The 19,596-nt window shown below is 42.5% G+C and overlaps 1 protein-coding gene across 7 annotated transcripts in view; it reads right to left on the bottom strand.

Annotated features, from left to right (window-relative positions):
- RBMS1 (RNA binding motif single stranded interacting protein 1) overlaps positions 1-19,596 on the bottom strand; it is a 207,908-nt gene that overhangs the window by 119,930 nt on the left and 68,382 nt on the right. For 2 of the 7 annotated variants that reach the window (XM_040644593.1, XM_040644597.1), the window contains exon 1: positions 9,131-9,511. The exons of the other annotated variants lie outside the window; for them this stretch is intronic. In XM_040644593.1, the coding sequence (XP_040500527.1) occupies positions 9,131-9,199 (69 nt within the window). In that variant the 5' untranslated portion in view covers positions 9,200-9,511. Of the gene's footprint in view, positions 1-9,130; positions 9,512-19,596 lie in introns of those variants that run through there. 7 annotated transcript variants of the gene reach the window in all.

The raw sequence follows: 19,596 nt of genomic DNA, 5'->3' as shown, positions 1-19,596 counted from the left end.
GAATCTATGTTTCCCTAGGTCTCTCTTGCCTCTTCTGGACATATTCTCTCCCTGGAGCGCTTTAACCTATTCCCAGTGCCCCACCTCTTAAGTTTCAGCGTGGTGCCCAAAGCTCCAGCTCTGCCTCGGAAGAGTAGTGATGTGTGATTCATGTAGCCAAATTAAAGTGGCCAAACCAAGCTCACTGTCTTTCCTTAGAAATGTTTAGGGTGGTAGGAGGAATACTGTAACCCCTTAAAGCACCCACCCCACCCATCTTCCATACTCCTGGTGAAGCGGAAGATCTTTTAACAAAACGAATGCCCTTGTCACACTATAGACAGTATAGACGACCACACTGTATAGATGACAAGTATAGATGACATGTACTATCAAGATCAAGATTTGCTGTATAAGTGCTCCACTCCAAAGAACGTGGGAATCCAGGCCAAACATGAAAATCCATGCACCCATGTGACACAGCCTCTATACTGACTTTAGAGCAATCCCAGGGGAGCAGTAAAAAAATGTTTATAACCATCTTCTGGATGTAAAATGGGCTCTTACAGTGGTTCATACTGTGGGGCCTACTACCCCTTTAGGCTGGACAATTAGTCCTTAATGAGACTGACTTGCACACGGAAGGGCCTTTTGCATCTCTGGTGTCTGAACATTGAGTATCAGTAGAATTTAGCACTTCCCCCGGACCCAATTCAACACATAAAAAAATGCAGAAAATCCCTGTATCAGAATGGCTGGGTTCTTTCTTACCACTGAGCCCAGAACAAGCAAGGCTATATTAACTTTTCATTTTCCTGACCATCTAAAACCGGAAAACCTAGGACCCTCTTTTATTAAGCCACCCTCCCCATCTAGTCACCAGCCAAATCTTGTCAATTCTTTGTGTACAATCTTAAATCCATCTCATCAAATCCCTCCACACTGCCACTACTCCTTTTTACAGCTTTATTTCAACTGGGCACCACCTTCCAAACTCAGGCTCTCTCCTCCAGCCATTCTAGCAAGCTAGACCCTATACCTACCCCTGCCCTCCAACCTCTATCCTGCAGTCTGGCTAACCTGAATTACTCACACTTCACCTAATATATTAAGCCCATGCGTTCTATCTTCAATCTGCTGTCATGTCCCTTCCGCCTGAAATGTCACCTTCCATGATGTAACCAACGATCCCATCTACTGAGTTAGAAATTTGGCATCATCTTTCAAGTTCTCCGTCTCCTTCCAGATGTGGTCATAAAATCTTTTGGAGGACACAGATCCCTTTGGCACACTGATGAAAGCTAGGAACCTCTCCCCAGGAAAGAGCTAATACATGCAACATTTTACATACAATTTTAGGGGTCTTACGTACTCAAATGTCTATGAAATTTGGTTGTTCCTCTTGTCCACAATTTAACTGCCTTCTTTCAGGTCCTCACTATCTCACAGCTATTTCAACAGCTGATTTCCCTGCACAGCCTCTTCCCTGATGAGCAACAGTGTAGCCCCTGCATGTCCCCAGCCTACTACTGACGGAAGGATGGCTGTTCCCAAAACCACCTAAATTATGTTACACACTCACTAATTATTCAACTCAATGTTTTGGAGTCTGTTAAACTTTCAGTTCAACAAAAGAACATATCCACTCCTTTGGAATTGGTCTAATGCATGTGACCTATAAAACTGAGAATACAGAGAGAGAAAGTAAGACAAAGTCATTTCTAGAGTCTTTCACTAGGTGGGACTGGTTTGATCATAAATGGTCTTCCAAAGGGGCCACTTTTAGGCAGTTCCCTGAGGGGGAGGGAGAGACAGATCTGGTCTTGGAACAGAGCTGAAAGGAAAGTCTAGGTGATGGGAATGACACGAAGAAAAAAATGCAGTGTAATAACCTGAGATAAGGCACAACATGAAGCCACATATCTGCGTCCAACCTACATACACAGTACCGAAACAATGAGACTTCAACAGATGTTGTCAAGTGACGCATCAGCTAACACAGTAAGAACGCGACGAGGCAGCACTGCTTTCCTTTCTCTCTCTCTCTCAGCCCCCACCTCTTCCTTCCTCCCTCAGGCTCTCTCCTCCTCTCACTCGGAAGCCTTGCAGCCTCCACGGTCCGTACACAGCTAAAACTCCCCTGATGCACTGAAAATCCCCCTGGGTTACACAGCAACAACAGCCTCTGAAATGCTGACATTATCTGTATGGTGTCTTTCTTACAGAAACCTCATGTTCCATTATAAATTAAAGCCGCCTGGAAAGAAGCCACCCCTCCCACTCTGCTGCCCTTTCTAAAAGCTAACGCTAAAAAGGAAGTGTGTGATGAAGATAGTCGGAGCATTCATAATAAAGCCAAAGGATTCTGACATAAGTAGTAGAACAGGGTCGGTTTTTCACATTTAATGTGGAAATGAAACACGGGGGGAATTTATCTGTCCACAAAACAGCTGTATTTAAGTGCAGCTGTAAGTTAAATGAAAACAGAGACGATAGTGGTCGATGCCTCAGGATTTAGGAGAGCCGCTTTCTTGAAAAGTCATCTAGAATATGCAATTCCATATAGATAGCTACATCTTCCCCTTACTGACTCATGTAGATAAACTGGTGTCCCAAAAATGTCTTAAAAACAGTTCTAAGCATCAAAACATAGACGGCCTCTGTGGTCTCTATAAAATAGGAAAATACTAAGTTCCTAAATACAAAAACTAGCCATCAGTAATAGGTGACTTCAAAAAAGATGGTATTAAGAGTTTGCAGTAAAAAGAAGAACAGAAATTGATGAAGACTAGGAAAGGCCATCTCAAAGCGCAGGCGCAGAACCAAGTAGCACCTAAGTGCCGAAGGCTGAAATTCTCAATGACATGAATTTCTTGGATGTTCACAATTTTTAGACATTAAAATAATATGATTTTCTAAAATTTTTTTCACTTTTTTCCTTGACAACCGAAGAACTTATATGTTTATTGTGAGAAGAAAGAAAGACTAGAAGTTTGAAAAAAATGTAAACAATCCCTAAAAATAAGTCAGTCACTCGTGATTCTACCTACCAACAGAGGAAAATATTTGTTAATATTTTGGCAATTTTCCTCCAGTCCTTTTTTTTAACGCAATTTTGAGACTGTAGTGTATGCACAATTAACAAATTTGAATATAATCCTCCCTAGTTTACACTTTATTGTTTTGAAATTCCATATGTTTAAATCAGCAAAGTGGAACCAAAATACAATTCTATTTATTAGGGGAGCACTCTGTCTCACACCAAGTTTGGCTGTCACTGCTGCCACATAATACGTGCTAAATAACAAGAGCTATATTGATTCACTTCTTGAACACAGAATTCAGTTTGTTCCACTTAATTTTTTCACCTGTCTTTACTCCAGAAAAAGCTTGCTTCCTTTCCTCATGGTCCGCCTATCCTATTTTAAGATTTACTAAGCTTTTAGAATGTGTTAAGTAAAGCATTCTCTACAGATGCGAGATTAAAAACAAACACCCACCAAACACCTACAGATGTCCAAGGACAAAAAAAAAAAAAAAAAAATGTTTATTTTTTTTTCTGAGTAATGCAAAGACGGCGTCTTTGAAAACCAAATATACAAACAAGACAAAGGAAAGAATTCAGGAAATCATCATGCATATACTAATAATCATAGCTGTTTTCAAGCAAATTGAAGGGTAGAAATGTTTATTGATAAGAGTCGTCAAGGCTCTGTTTTTCCTTCTCCAATCATATCTTTGCATAAAATAGAGAGGACTGAAAGGCTTTCTCTCCCCCAAAGAGAAGGCAATCTCTGCTAATAAGAGCATGATACACGAATAATTGTTTTAAAATACAGTGGAATGCACTTTTCTACTTTTTGGTTCTTTCTCTCTCCCCTTCCAGTGGTGGAGTCTCCTCTTCAAGCTCCAGGTCCTGACCCATCTGGAGGCTGTTCCCACTTTCTAAACACAGTCCATTCTTACAGGCTGTGTCAGGGTCTCCCAGGATCACACTGAGCCTCCCAGGACCACCTGCTGTTACTTGCTCTGTGGGGACACGAATAATAACAGCACCTCGGAAGGACTGATGGCAACAACACTGTGGAATGGGCACCATTACCTTTCCTTAACAGAAACCGAGGCTTCGACGGGTTAAGTGAAAAGCATGCAAATGGTAGAGCCAGAAATTAAGCCAGGGTCTTCCCATTAGGTTGAGGGACCATTAAATAAGTGACAGTGTGAAATCTGCATTATCATCAGGGTTCAAAGTATATGCTAAGAGACAAAATGTTAGTGGAAAAAAGGAAAAATATGGTTTGTAATGATGATTTTTTAATAACTAGTTTTAAAAAGCGAATCAGGTTCCTGGGAGACGGGCTTGCTGGACTGAGCAAATAAAAATACACAGAACCACGCAATATATGGGACATACAGATATAAGAAATTATTCATTACTTATTGGAAATTCAAATTTAACTTGGCGTCCTGGATGTTACCTGACAACCCTAAAGGCCTATGAAACAAACAAAAAGCTCTAATAAATTACAGAGCTACACTTTCCAAAGCTGAAATCTGGGACGCTCTGTGTGCCACATGTCTTTGGGAGGCCAAGGAAAGGGAAGTGTAGTGGGGCTCCCTCCAGCTGTTCTTAGCTGGGCTTCCTTCTCTTTTTCCTGGTAGCAGACCCAGCCCTTGATGTCAGAGACCTAGCTTTCGCCAACTAGGCCATTTAATACATTCACGGCCTCAAAATTCCTGACCCTTCCCTCCTTTATATGGATGTTGTGAAGATAAAATATAATTGAGGTTGGGAGGGAATATCATCTATATATCTATAAATACTTATTTTTGGTGGAGTGCTTTGGAAAGATATTCTCAGAAACCTGGGCAAGGCAGACTCCCCCCCCCCCCCCCCCACACACACACACTCACGCCCTACCACCAAGAATGGGTTTGAAAAGTATTGCCAATATGTGGTGAGCCCAGCTGACATCAGTCCCTAAACGGAAGAAAGAACAAAAAGAAGAAATGTGTTCAAAATCTGAACTACAGAAAATGCAGTGAGCCGCCAAAAGGGGTACCCAGCAGAAAAAGGGGGTAATCACAGATGCAGAATTCTGTACTTTTCAAATAGCTATGGATACATATTTAAAGCACAGCTCCTTAATTCATAAATACTACTGAATCACCAACACACTGAGATAGCCTACGTGAAAAAAGGATAAGACCTTACTTATGCATACCAATTTAGTTTTCTGCTACCTTCCCTTCAACTGCCAGTCTCGGTGGCCTGAGTATATTTACCTTTTTCTAAAAGCAACAAATTGGGAGTAGCTTAGACAGTGTTCATTTAAATATTTCTATGCACAACTTTAATCTTCAAACTTAACAAAACCCCAATCTACTACACTTCGATTGCTGTGAACAGAAAGTGCTTGAAGAGGATTAATCAACAGCTTTCTATGTCATCCTCCAACAAGGCCAAACACTGAATCACTGTTGGCGTCTTCACGTGCAGCTACACCCAGTTAATCTTCAAGAAAGTGGCAAACTATGTAAATCTACTTAAACTGGGGAGATAAGTACTTCACTCATCAAAAGTTAGCAACATTTAACAAGTACAGCTATTAGCTGGCAATATCATTTGTAAAGAAAGATACACACACACACACACACACGAAAATTCTTGCATTCACTCCTCTACCTCAAAGGCCCCGTTGGAAACCACGAGGGCATATAGCAAGAAAGGAATTGCTACATGCCACAATTTGTAAAAACCAAATTCTATGACATAACTGAGTCAACTACCCAGAGAGAGCAGTTCTAAAATGGAAGTCAGAAAATGTGGAGAGAGAAGCGGCTAATAAAAGAATTCAAAGCAAAATGGAAATATTTGTTTTCTGTACGTAAAGCCTTTCCCATACAGCATTTTTTTCCCCTCTGAAACACAATAACATATGTTCGTAGTACAGAAGTACTAATAAATGGTTCTTGTTTTGGTGGTAGGGGCATTTTCATACAGTCAGACTCGATACGCTTAAGGAGTACCACGTATCTGAAAGTCACAGTCAACAATAATAGGGTGTGCACACTTCTCCACTGAGGCCTGAACAGACCATCTTTGTCTAGATACTGCCTGCTGGGTTATCACTTCACGCAAAAGTGTCTCACTTTAACCTGAGCCAAGCAGGTGTATTTCTAATGTGCTCATAGGCCTGTGAGGCAGGAAAATCCTGTTTATCCGAGATGATGCCGGAGATCAGTGCTCTTTGATGCCCTCGAATACTACATGGGGCAGGAGGGGGACGAGCACCACCCCCCTCTGCTTTAACTGAAACTGGCTGACTCCTATACATGTAAAATATAAAGGTTTAAAAAAGAGATTCCACAGTCACTCACTGAAGCAATACTTTGTCTTTCAAATATCACGAACCCATCATCCATTTCATCCATCTACTTCATCCTTCACTTTCAACCCCACAACCTCCACCCTCCCCCTCAAAAAAAAAATAAAAAATAAAAAAGGAGGACTCCCTCAAGTGGACTTTCGAGATGAGAAAGGCAATGGGCAGTGATGCGGATGAGCTCTGTTTCTCTTGAGATGTGCACGTAAGCAGGCACTGGCAATGCGATGGTTTTATGAGCTTGACTGCCAGGGTCCAAATCCCGGCTCTGCACTTGGGGTTGTACTGACTGGACACGTTACCTCATCTATGCCTCAGTTTTCTCAACTGTACAGGAGATAGTATTACCTGTCTCATCGGACTGTCAAGATGACTGAAATTAGTTAATCCACTTAAGCATTCAGAACATCGACCAGCAGGCAGTAAGGTGCTCGGGGATGGTTAGCTACTACTAATACAGATGTCTAAAAAACTGTGAATCTCCTATCTTTTTCCAAAGGTGATTTTTAGGTATCCCTCACATTCAATTTTTTTTTTCCTCAACCAAATTACCTGAAATCAGCTCTCAGAGCTGCTTATATATTTGTAGATTAAAATTAAACCACGCCATACACCTAAAATTTACCTAGTCTTTCATCGAAATGGACAAATTAATACAAACTGAAAGGTGCAAGCTTAACATCACAGAATCTTACGAAAAGCATTAATTAGACTTCCCGTTTAGACTAAGCCAGGATGAGATCACAAAGTCACTCCCGGTAACCAGGTCCCCACGCTGGAAGTGTGCTTTCCCAGTGAATGGCTAAATACTAACAAAAGAAGCCTTTGACTCAAATACCACTGGTACCCGGGGTCTTGTGTCTGTATAATGCCTACACATTCATTTCTTTCTTTGCCTATAGAAAAAAGAAAGTCTGTTTGTTTTTCTGATTCAGTCAGCCCTTTTAGTCTCTGAATCTAAGGAGAGCCCAGTGAAAAGAAGAGCATCTTATCAGCGTGCTCCAGACCAGCAGGCTGTCCCCCTCCACACACAAAACCCCCAGCCCCTCACAGCAAAAGGGCCTTGCCCTCAGAGCCTTTTCCCCATTTCAGAGCTAACACCCCGCCGGGTTTTGACAACAAATAAATGAATACACAAGGCCTTTACATAATTAGCCATCTTTTCAGGTAGAGAGAGGTGGGTGGAAGAGGAGGGTTCAGGAGAAGAATATTTCTTGTAAATTGGCATCATTGATGAAGTTGATGTAAGTGTGCTGGATCTGAGGGTATTTATTTTAAATGAGGCCACATGAAGTGAGTTTAGAGATGCCTGGTTCTGAATCCAGACAATTTTAGCATATACTTCAGACAAGTCAGAAATGCAGATTTTTTTTTTTTCATTAAAAAAAGCTTTTCTTAAGCCAGGTAAAAGTTGCATTGACTTGGACAGCAAGGGCACCCAGACCAGGGTGTTTACTGCCTTTTCAAGGGAAAGCTAACAAGTGAAAGAACCAAAGACCAGAAAACAATACTTTTTTAACACCAACAGTGTTTGACCAAATTAACCCTACTTTCAGATATATTTATGCTAAGACATACCTCCCACCAAATGACTTTGAGAACAAAAAGGACTACATATAATCAATAATCCTGTGAATGTCTTTAGGAAAGCCACCAGGCATCCCTGTCATCTGTCATGATCTTAACAGAGCCACGGTCTGCATGGAAGGATAGAGTTCGCTTGTATCATTATTGGGATAATAACTTAATTGATTTGTCTCCGTGGCTAAGGATGTAGACAAGAGATTTATTATGGAAGAAAAATATCTGCAATCGTGTTTTTGTTTTCTCAACAAGCATCTTGCCGCTGACCTCTAAATCAGTTTAACCTTTTCTAAACAGACCTGCACATTTTTTACATAATTTAAAGCTAGGTTTTGTTATTGCTGCTGATGAAAGGCTCTGGGAGATTTATCACAACATGGCTTCAGTAACCTTCTTTTAAAAACAAAGATGAAAAACAAAACAAAAGGCCGAAACTATAAGCTCCCAGCTCCACTCCTTTTCCCGGCAGGGGATTTCGATCTAACCACTAAAGTGCCTTTGGAGTTCAATCTGTTAAAAAATGTATGAAACGGTATTAAAATAGGAAAAGGCATGTGTATGACTCAGGCTTATCCAAGTATCTCTGCAACTAGGATGTCACAGGATTTCCCTGTGCTTCTGAAAACTGAAAACCTTGAGAAAGTGACAGAAGTTCCTGTTTCGTCTTTTTTAAATATATATATGGGGGGGAGGGAAGCGCGCTAACACACACACACACACACACACACACACACACACACACACACACACACACACACATATTGGTCTTCCGGGTTTGCTATGAATCAGGCAGGTTCTTTCAGGTTCCCAGTGAAGATTGTGGCAAGCCGATGTTACGACTTATTATCGTACTCTTCTACACACAAAGGTTTCAGGGGGGGAAAAAAACCCAAACTTGTTGCAGAGCTGGGAGAAGCCCCTGGCCCGGCGCGCTGCGCTCTCGCCGCCTCTCCGCCCCTTCCCCTTCCTCCACGTCCCACCCGGCGCGGTCGGCGGAGACGAGGGCATCTCCCCTGCTAAGGTCACCGGCCCGAGCCGTCCCCGCGGGCCGCCTCCTTCGGAAACAAGGTCACCGCCCAGTCCGGTCCCTCCGTGGAGGGGAGCGGTGTCCGGCCGAGCGCTGGCGCCCTTTGTAAAGCTGGGCGGCCGGCCTCGGCGCGGCATCCCGGCCGCCGCCTCACCTGCTTGCGATAGGGCGTCCTGCAGTTGCTGCTGCCCCCGGGGTTGCCGCTGCTGCTGGGGAAGATCATCGCGGCGGGCGCGGGCGGCGGGCGCGGGCGCGGGGCAGCCTCGCAGCGAGGGGGAGGGCGCAGGAGGGGCCGGCCCGGGCCGCGGCGCTCTGGGAACTCCCTCTCGCCGCGCGGCGGCGGCCGGCGGGGGCTACAGCTCGGGGCTGACTTCTCCTCCGCCCCCGACCTCCGGACTCGCCTAAAAGTGCGGCGCGACGGCGGCGGCGGCGGGCGAGACTCGGGCAGCTCGGGCGGCCGCCGCCCTGCGTGCCATGGACGGGAGTTCGCGCGCGGAGCTGGCGGCGCCGCGGACTCTCCCGGCGGCAGCGGAGGAGCAGCGCCGCCGCGTCCCCACCTACCGCGGCCTCAACCACCGCCCCGAGAGCGCGCCGGCCGGGGGCGGGGAGGCGGCCGCGCACCGCCTCGCGCCGCGCCCAGGCCCACCCGCGCCTCCCCGCCCGCCCTCTGGGCGCCGCGCCCGCAGCCCCGCCAGCCGATCGGCCCCCGCTCGCTCCCTCCCGGGCTTGGGGCCGGGGCCGGGGCCGCGCCGCCCGGGGAGCCACCGGCGCCCCCGCTCCGTGCAATGGTTGGGTCTGGCTCCCCGCGTGCCGCACATTCCTTGGAGTAGCCACCCCCCCCTCCCCTTTTCTTTTTTTCCCCTCGGCTCTTTGCCTAAGCACCAGCGGTAGCTTTGCACCCCTGCTCGAAGCCCCTTTTAAGGGTATGGCTTCGGGGAGCACTCTGACACCTGGATAGTAACTGAACCAGTCCCGGGTCTTCTCTCTTCTTTCATCCTTCCAAACTACCCACCACCCCCACCCCCAGTCTCCCCCAAAAGGGTTGGAGCAATCACTCCTACTTCAACCAACAAACCAGCCTTCCATCAAACCTCTGCAAATCCGAGTTCCCCCAAATCACAACGCTTAAATTTTAGCATGGAAAACAGGTCTTCACTCCCCACCCTCTCACCGCCAAGCATGCACGGTAAAGTTCTGTACTTCGTTCCCATGCCAGAGTTTACTGGCTTACCTTCAAGAAGACAATATCAAATAGCGAAAATCACTTACGGCCATTGGTTTGATAAGCCTTCCCTTAAACTGGAATAGTGTAATCCTTCTATACGTTAAATAATAGATGCCACCGAATGTGTTCTATTGAAGGGGCACAGAAACTGCAAAAAGGAGACAAAGGGAGGAGGTAGTTTCCTTTGTTTCCCAGTTGAAATCACCTAAGGCGCTCAAGACGCCCCCTTTCTTGATCACTTTCAGGTTGGTGTATGAAGCCTAGAACCTGTGCATTCCAGAAGGCCTCTACAGCAAGTCCTGCAGGCAGACCCCACAGGGTCTGGTAGGCTTGCCATCTTTCATGTTGGCCTGTTCAGCTGTATTACAGGGTAGTATCACAGCGGTATTACAAAGTTCTTCCCCTGGCCTCTGGCCTCTAACACCTTGGAAAGAGCCATCTGCCATGATAATGAAAAATCCTAACTCCTCTAAGAAGTGAAGGCACTCAACTTCTGGCTGCCATAAGGAAATCAAAGTGTCCGCTAGGGTCTTCTAGTGAAGCTGTGGCTATTTGATCTCAGGGTTCTGAGTTTGAGCCCCATGTTGCGTGTAGAGATTACTAAATAAATAAATAAATAAACAAACAAAAAAAAGGTGTGGCTCTTCAAAGGTCTTTCCGGCAGCAAGGAACTGAAAATATTCACCTTACATAACCTGCTGGTGACTTAGCTACCATATTCCACCTCCATATTCCAAGATGCTCCCAACATTCTCCAGCAAAAGTGGTGAGAACTAGCAAGTCTCACCTAATTAACAACTGTACACACAAAATATACATATATGTAATTCCTTAGTCTTTCCACTAAAAACAAAAAGCAACAAAGGAACTTATTCCAGGCACAGTACTAGGTACACCGTGGACAAGAAAGAACTTGCTAGATAAAATTCACAGAAACATATCTGTCCTTTAAAGTGATTTAAATAAACACAGCACAACTAACATTCAGTTGCATGTTAATATGACATATATGCTAGAACTATTTCCTACTACTCCGTGGGTTTACAATTGTTTCAGCTGTCAGTTTGCTGTCTCCTGTCACTAGGATGTTTTACTGCAAGTTATCAACCACAGGTATAAAATAAAAGGTGTTAGGTAGAACTGTTCAAGTTACAGGCACCTTTTCCTGAGAACTTAATGCCCAGGACCCCAGAAGTTCAGACCTATCATCTATGGAAAAAATTCCATGTACAACCTCAGTTGTCATGATTGGTCTCTTAGGAAACCACAATCTAAACCACAAAGAACAGCACAGATTAATTTTTCTATGGCTCTGCTCTAAGTTCACAATACTTTTGATGTTGTGCTATTCTAGAATGCTAAGACGTGATTTGATACCCTGAAATAGTTTTACAGGGATAAGGCAAATTTCAAGTGATAACAAAATTTAAGTTAGAATAATAAAATATACTAACAATATTTTATACTAAGTTTACTAAGAATACATTAGTATTCTTATTAAATATAAATAATATTAAAAAGACTCTTTTTAAGAATAAAAAAGATTTCTAAATATCAGAAAAATTTAGTGTCCTGTAATGATGAATGATATACAAGGAGAGAACACAAAGGCATATATTTTTAAAAACAACGTCTACCAGCCAGGGTTCAAAAGTTTCAGACTTAGGGAGGTACTATACTCTTAACTAAGTAACGCATTATAAAGAAAGGAGAAGATAGCCTCAAAGACTATAAAATGTAATGAAGTCACTAAAGCCCAAGTGATTCCAACCTAAGAGAAATAACAGAAATATGAAATCATGTGTGTGTATATATAATCAGTTATAGATATTCACAAGTCTTAGTTGTAAATGATTACAGGGATAGAGCCTAGGGAGATTCATTTGGGAAAGTTTATTGACCTTTGAAACAAATATGTTTTAAGACAGACAAAGCAAGGAAACATTCCAGAGAAACTGCAAGTTATCATGGGAAGAGTAAGGGCTTTGGAATCTGTCCTGTAAATGCTCCTTCTCCTGAAAGGGAAACTGAGACTTTGCTGTCCGGGCAGTCCTACAACACCCTCCACCCCCAGCTCAGCTGGTGGGTAAAGTTATGGGAATCTGACCCAAGAGCAGCCAATCCAGAGACAGGCCGGTGACCTATGACATGGTTATGACATGGTTCGGATAAAAAAATGAACAGAGCCAATCAGATTCTCACCCTTGGGAATCTGATTCAGAAAACTCCAAGAGCTGAACTAGTTAGGAAAGGGGCAGAAACTGCAACAGTGCCAGGGGGTAGAGTTGAGGCCACAAAAAGCCAAAACCATATGCAAGCCAAGGTTATGAAGCAGCAGAAACTATGAGTAAACAGGAAGCTGCCTGGCAGCAAGCAGAGAATAAAGCAGACGCCAGGAGCGGGCGAGCACTTGGCCGTGAGATGGTGAAGGGAGCAGCAGTCCCTAGAGCTGCTTTGGCTTCCAACAGCCCCTCCATGTGTATACTTAACCCCACACCCCCCTCTTCTTCAGATGGCTTAAGTGAATCTGGATTTCACAATCCGAAGAACAAAATTTAAATAGCCGAACAGATCTGGCTCCACATTTCAGCTTCTCACTTACTAGCCACATGGTTTGGGGCAAGTGAGTTCACCTCTCCGAGTCCCAGACTCCTCACAGACTGTCTTAAGTATGCATACAGTATACCAACAAAGTGCCAAACCCAATAAATGGCAGCTGTTATTATTGTTTTTCCAGGTTTTATAGCAGTGGTTTGTAGATTTAAGTGGGTGTACTGTATACATAACTGAAGCCTAGGATGTCTGGCTGACCATCAAAGAGCAGGAGCGAGGGTATAGATGGAATTGACAAGTAAAAAGAGCTTTCTAAGTCTGTGTACACCACAGACTTAACTTTCAGAGGTTAAAAAAAAAAAAAGTGTGGCAAAAAGTCTATTTCAATAGCCTAGGTGCCCTGAAGTTTTTCTCCCGGATTTGTTTTTGTCCCATTTCCTTTAAAGTAGTTATGTGTTGGACCGGGATCATTTCGGTGTGAATGGGAAGACCGTGGGCAGCACCAGAGATCACACTCTGTAAGGCAGGAAGAGTCTGCAAAGGAGGCTAATAAGGACTGAGCCCATCTCTGCAGAGGAGAGGAGACCCACACGACCTCCAAGCATTTGTAGACCTGGAATTTGAGAATCTGAATTTAGGAGACATTTGTCCTAAAAAACAATCTGAAAATGTGACTTTCATTTATAAATCATTGGCAACAATCCTATGAAGTGGGAAGGGTGATTAGGCTCCATTTACAGAGGACAGGGAAAAAAGGAGGACTTGACTGACCTACCCATCGCTAGTAATGAGCAAGCAAGTGCTAAAACTGAGGCCCGGATAGGGTTAAAAGACTTTATCCTGTGCTCCTTTAACTCTGTAATGCCATCTCCCCACAAAGCCTTATAAATAATGCTCCAATTCATAGGTGACTACTGTAACCCCTACAGTACCCGAGTTACTATACACTAATAATGCAAGGCATTAAGTGATAAGTCCCAGCCAAGTGGTCTAGACAAGTATGTGCTACAGGAGTCTGCCAGAGGGAAAGATCAATACAGGATATACAACATGGGTGGAGGAAGCTCAGATGTATACATGTTTTGTTTGACAGACATTTAGAAAGAAGCACTATGCAGATGACCAGAAAAACAGACCTTGAGATAGAGGGCTTGTATGAGACAGCGTGTGGATTTGGGGTGATAGCTGCTGAAATCACGGCTAATCGATGAACTCCCAGAAGGGAGCAGATGACAAAAAGTCAAAAGGCTAGGGAACCCCCTCATTCCAACCCACACATTACTGAGCCCCACAGAAGAGAGGAGCCTTTGAATGAAATTACTACAAAGAAAGTATGGTGAGGAAGTTAAGCTTTGAAAGAAGAAAAAAAAATGGAGGCAGAGAAGATGTCCAATGAGATAAGAAAGAATAGAACATCTCTATCAACAAAAGAACAGATCTGTAGTAGGTTCCATCCCTCCATCACTGCTAAAGCATTTCAGGCATCTTTTTTTTTTTTTTTAATCTGGATCACATTAAAAACAGAAAGGACTCAAGGAAAAATTCACCCGACATTATTTCAAATTACAATCTTTCATGAATAAAATATAATCACATGGTATTGGTCAATATAAGCTGTTCACACGAAAAAATTGTTTACATTTGAGTATCTCTATGTTTAAAAGCTCACAAAGCCTCTGGCTCCCAGAAAAAGAGAGAGAGAAAAAAAAAGAAAGAAAGAAAAAATATGAGGTCAGCAGATTCTTTAAATTTCTGTTCTTTCCTGGTACAAAATAGAGTTGATAAAGTACCCAATTTCTAAAGTAGCAGCAATATTTTCTATTATTTACTATTTTGCTTTTTAAAAAATCTACGATCTTTTTCTAGACTTAAAGCCTCCCAAGACACACATAAAATCATGTCTGTATAAAAATGAAGCCACTATAATAAAACTACAGCTCCATAGCTAAAATCCTAGAACGCATACAGAACGACATAAACATAGCCGTATTCTGAAGAGTCTGACCACAAGCAATAAGCCAATGATTCTTAAATCTATTCTGGGGAACCAAACAGAACAGGCTTTGCCCTACTACTGCTTCTCTGCATGGACTAATAAATAATAGCTGTCATTTATTGAGGAACTATTATATTCCAGGCACTCTCAGCATGTCCCTTGCCCTGTCTCCCTGTCTCTCTCACAGACATACAATCACGAGGCAAGAACGCTTACCCCACTTTACTGAAGAGAAAACTGAAGTACTCAAGCTTGGAGGTTTAAGGAACTTTCCCAAATCCACAGATCCAATACATGATGGAACTGGGGTTTGAACTCAGGTGTCTCTGAATCCAAAGTCCCCTGCCTCCAATAAGACTCATAATGGTCTTTGTAATTCTTAGCTAAGGATCAAGTCCAAACCCCACAGGGGAAAACTTAAGAGCTAAAGACTAAGTGTGTATCTTCCTCAGTTACCATCTATGTGACTGACCTTAGGCAAGTCACTTAAAAAGGGATACGGAATAACACTGAATTTTCATTCAGTTGAATACGAAGGCAAGCTTTCCAATATTAGAATATACAGTTAATAGTACAGATATCTATTCTCACCGAACCTAGCTCCTAAATCTCTTTTAACTGATGGTTACTAAGATATAACTCCTCTCTTGAACCAGTTTTATTTTCTGGGATATTTGGTAGGATGGCATTGGGAGAGATGCAAAAAGAACTACCTTCTAGAAGCTGGGATAGTGATTAGGTGGAAGGTAGTTCCAGAAACCTGCAATGGAACTGAAAACATATTTTCCCTTGAAAGTAGTAGCAGACCACATTAGTGATTCGTTTCATTGTGGGATTCATAGATGCTTATAGGTCAACTAAAATCTTAATCACTATCTAGGACATTTCTCTCTATGGCGAACATCTTCCAAATCTGATGCAAATCATTTACACTAAAAACCTTTCGGATATATTCTGTTCATAAATTAGTGATCGCCCTGCTCTTACAGAATAGTTATAAGGGGCACCTGGGTGGCTCAGTCGGTTAAGCATCTGCCTTGGGCTCAGGTCATGATCCCAGGGTCCTGAGATACAGCACCGCATCGGGCTCTCTGCTCTGCGGGGAGCCTGCTTGTTCCTCTCCCTCTGTCTGCCTCTCCCCCTGCTTGTGTGCACGCATGCGCTCTAGCAAATAAATAAATAAAATCTTAAAAAGAATAGTTAGTAAAATTCAAAGCTTACTCATATTTCTGGAATCACGGTTCTCTGTAAGTTAAATTTCTTTTCCAAAGTTTTTCTATAAAAATAACTATGTGGGTTCTTACTCTTTTCAAAAAAAAGAAAAAATCTGGGACGGGGAAGGCTATATGAATTAAAAATTCAAGATTTTTGTCTTTATTTTTACTACATTGAATTTACATCAAATTCTAAAACAAAATAAAAAAGAGTCAACTACTTGGAAAACCAGGACAAAGAGCTCCGCTTCTCATTTATTGTGGATTACTGTTTTCCTAAATTACCTGGATGGATGCCTCAATCCTCTATCTTCCCTGACTGTGGAAATCTAGTATTGGAGCTGTTGTTCTCTATTCCTCTAGCAAGCCTATAAGAAAACAAGTGCTTATTTTCAGAATTCTTCAAGATAATTCAATGACTTGTCCATGAATTAGAGTAAAATGTACAAATTATGGAAGATATGAGATGATCTTTGAAATTACAGTTTCCCTAAAGAGATGGAAGTAACATAATCATCTACTGTGTGTGAGGAAAGAAAAGGGCTGAGGTGAGCAAGGGAGGGGCTGCTGTGCTGTGGGAAGAGCAATCACATCTGTCTCTTGTTACTTGGGAAGAGACAGAAAGGACTTAGGGTTTCAACAGAATTTGTAGAAAACTAGAGCCCCCTCCCCCCCAAAAAATCTCGAAATCATGAAAAACAAAATTCGAACCTGGAATGACCATCTCCTTCCCATGAGTAAAAATCAACTGCTGGGACGACAACTTCGAGAGTACAGAGAGAACAACTGTATGTGGGATACATAAAACCTTCCTGTAAGCTCAGACTGACAAGGGTTATCCTAAGACTTTCCTAAACGTCTGGGGGACATAACCAATGGTTACCCAAAACCTGGGATCCATAGCACAAATGAGGTTTTAAAAGCATTTAAAAACAAAGGAGAAAAAAACCCCAATGAAACAGTTTCCTTTCTCTTCCATTGCTACGATAACCATTAAACGATGTCCATTTCATTCGAACAGGAGGGTGATAGGACAATTAATGATGTCCTTTAAGTAAATGGGATGCTGAGACGCTTTTCATTCTCCACTGAATTATAAATGTAAAGGTTCAAACAAGAGAATAAAAAATTAGAAATGAATTTCTATTCAGCTGAGTATGTACAATGGCAAATTTTCCAACATCAGAATATTTAGTTAAAAGCCCTGGAATGGGCTACATACAGAGCGTATAAAAATTCCCCACCCTAAGTGTCCTTAAGAATGACTAGTTCTGGGTTATCTAATACACTGAACGCATGGGGCAAACAGATGACAAACCTGTCGCAAATTGATACTCCCCAAGTGAAGACAAGGCGAATGAGGAAATTCTGATGTTGTCAGGACAATATGACTGATCATGACATCAGCAATTCCTAATTCCAAACTATAAAGAACACTCCCAGAATGCTGACAAGATATTAAATGGATCCTCCCAGAACCACCCTCCTTTCAGCTTCCTACCTAATGTTTCATCTAATGGCAAATATATAATGTTTCAACTAAACGATTATTAAGTCTTAAAATCCTGTTAAATTCTTAGGGTACATAACCATATTGAAGTCTCAGGGAAGGAGGCAGGGCAGGCATTCTCCACTTCTTTTGAACAGGTGAGACAGCCTCAGATAGATTAAACAACGTGCCCAAGGTCATGAAGCCCGGAAATACGGAATCTCAGGGTTGGAAAGAATTATTAAGGGTCAGGCCCTGTGTCTGGCATATAATAATCATTCAATAAGTATTGCAATAATGGAAGGAATGCTACTGTCTCTCCTCGGACTCCCTGACCAAAAATAAATTCATTTTATCTATCCATATTTAGCTGTATCTATTACAAAGTTCTATGTTAAATGGTCGCCAGATCTAAACCTATGTATCACAGTCCAACTCCAGAACTAGTCTATGTCTTCTATAGATTGTATAGGGCTTTCTCTCTGTATTCCACACTACCTTACCCATAAAAGTGAGGGAAGAATCATCTTATTTTGAGCCTTAACAATCTTATAAGATTGCTTAAAAAGTCTGTAAATCTCCGATGAGTTGCTTAATCCACTGTCCTGTATAGAATACGTTTTGTTACAGTCGTGAATGGATGAGGCGAGCCAGCCTTCGGATACACACACACACATACAAGAAGCTGCAATGATCACTGTCTGAAGTCAGAAAGAGCAGAATCTAAGAAATGGAGTGATCAAATCCTAAAGAATAAGCTTCATAGATTATAGGAAATGTGAGGAGTTTTCATTCTAATTTTTAGATCACTTGGGATCACAAGAGGGGTTGTAATAAACGACGCATTTTGCATTTGTGTGGGCCTCATTAAGGAAATAGGAGTCCACGACCAGATGGCTTCTCTTGACCTAAACTGTCACTGTCAGAATAAATCTTCTTGCTTTACTTTTTGGGGAAAAGAGCAATGTCCTACTCATCCCTCTGAGATCAGTGTCCCATAAATATTTGGATATAAGCTGTATATCATGCAATCTAAAATGCCCCTGATGATGAGATGCTTGACAATTACTGAGATACTAACAGTTGAAAAAAATGGACAACAGTAATTATCAGACATCATAAATCATACGATGGATTCTTATTTCAGAGATGTTGAAATGTGAAAAAGGTGAGTCTTAGACTCTGTATATATGGCACACAGGTGCATGGATACCATGCATAATGCACACACATGTTCTTTTTATTCATAGCCGAGGCTGGAGAAATATATTTTTTCAAACACTCATTCTTAACCTTCCTAAGAACACAGAGCTACTAAGACGTTACAAGTAAATGACTCACAGACTGAGTTTTTCCAAGGAGATCTGACCGTGTGTCTTAGGACGAGTGGGGATAGTCTCCACAAGTCAGAAGGAGACACTTTACCCTCATCTCACAAAGGCATCCATCACAAAGGAGCAAGCTGAACAGTCTACTTCCCTCCTCAGCCATCTCCCCACAATCAGATCAGATTACACCCACAGTGTTTTATACAGTGCATTTATGTAATACGAAAGGGCAAAGGGAGAGGAGCCTAAATCTATAAATATTTATCGGACTTCTGCATTCCACACTTCTTGCTATTAGAGCTTTAAAGTTGTCAGTTGCTGGGGCGCCTGGGTGGCATAGCGGTTAGGCGTCTGCCTTCGGCTCAGGGCGTGATCCCGGCGTTATGGGATCGAGCCCCACATCAGGCTCCTCCGCTATGAGCCTGCTTCTTCCTCTCCCACTCCCCTTGCTTGTGTTCCCTCTCTTGCTGGCTGTCTCTATCTCTGTCAAATAAATAAATAAAATCTTTAAAAAAAAAAACAAAAAACAAAAATAAAGTTGTCAGTTGCAAAGAGAACTTGAGAACATTCGTTCTGTACTGTTACATCCTTATCAGGTTTTAGTCACACGGATGCATGCACACAGACATACACACACATTTCAAAGATCGGGCCTTGGTACCGTTTTCGCTCACGGCATCGATTCAAACCTACAAGACTTACAAACAGATTTCCATCTTTTTGCAGGACCTGGAATGCCAGTTCTCAGTCTTCCTCCAGCTTCAGATTGCAAAAGCAACATTTACATGAATCAGGGAAGTCAGATATAAAAGACA

Source organism: Ursus maritimus, unplaced genomic scaffold (genome assembly GCF_017311325.1).
Source record: "Ursus maritimus isolate PB19 unplaced genomic scaffold, ASM1731132v1 scaffold_1, whole genome shotgun sequence".
Lineage (NCBI taxonomy): Eukaryota > Metazoa > Chordata > Mammalia > Carnivora > Ursidae > Ursus > Ursus maritimus.
The sequence above is the reverse complement of the archived record's forward strand: the minus strand, read 5'-3'. Positions and strand labels throughout refer to the sequence as shown.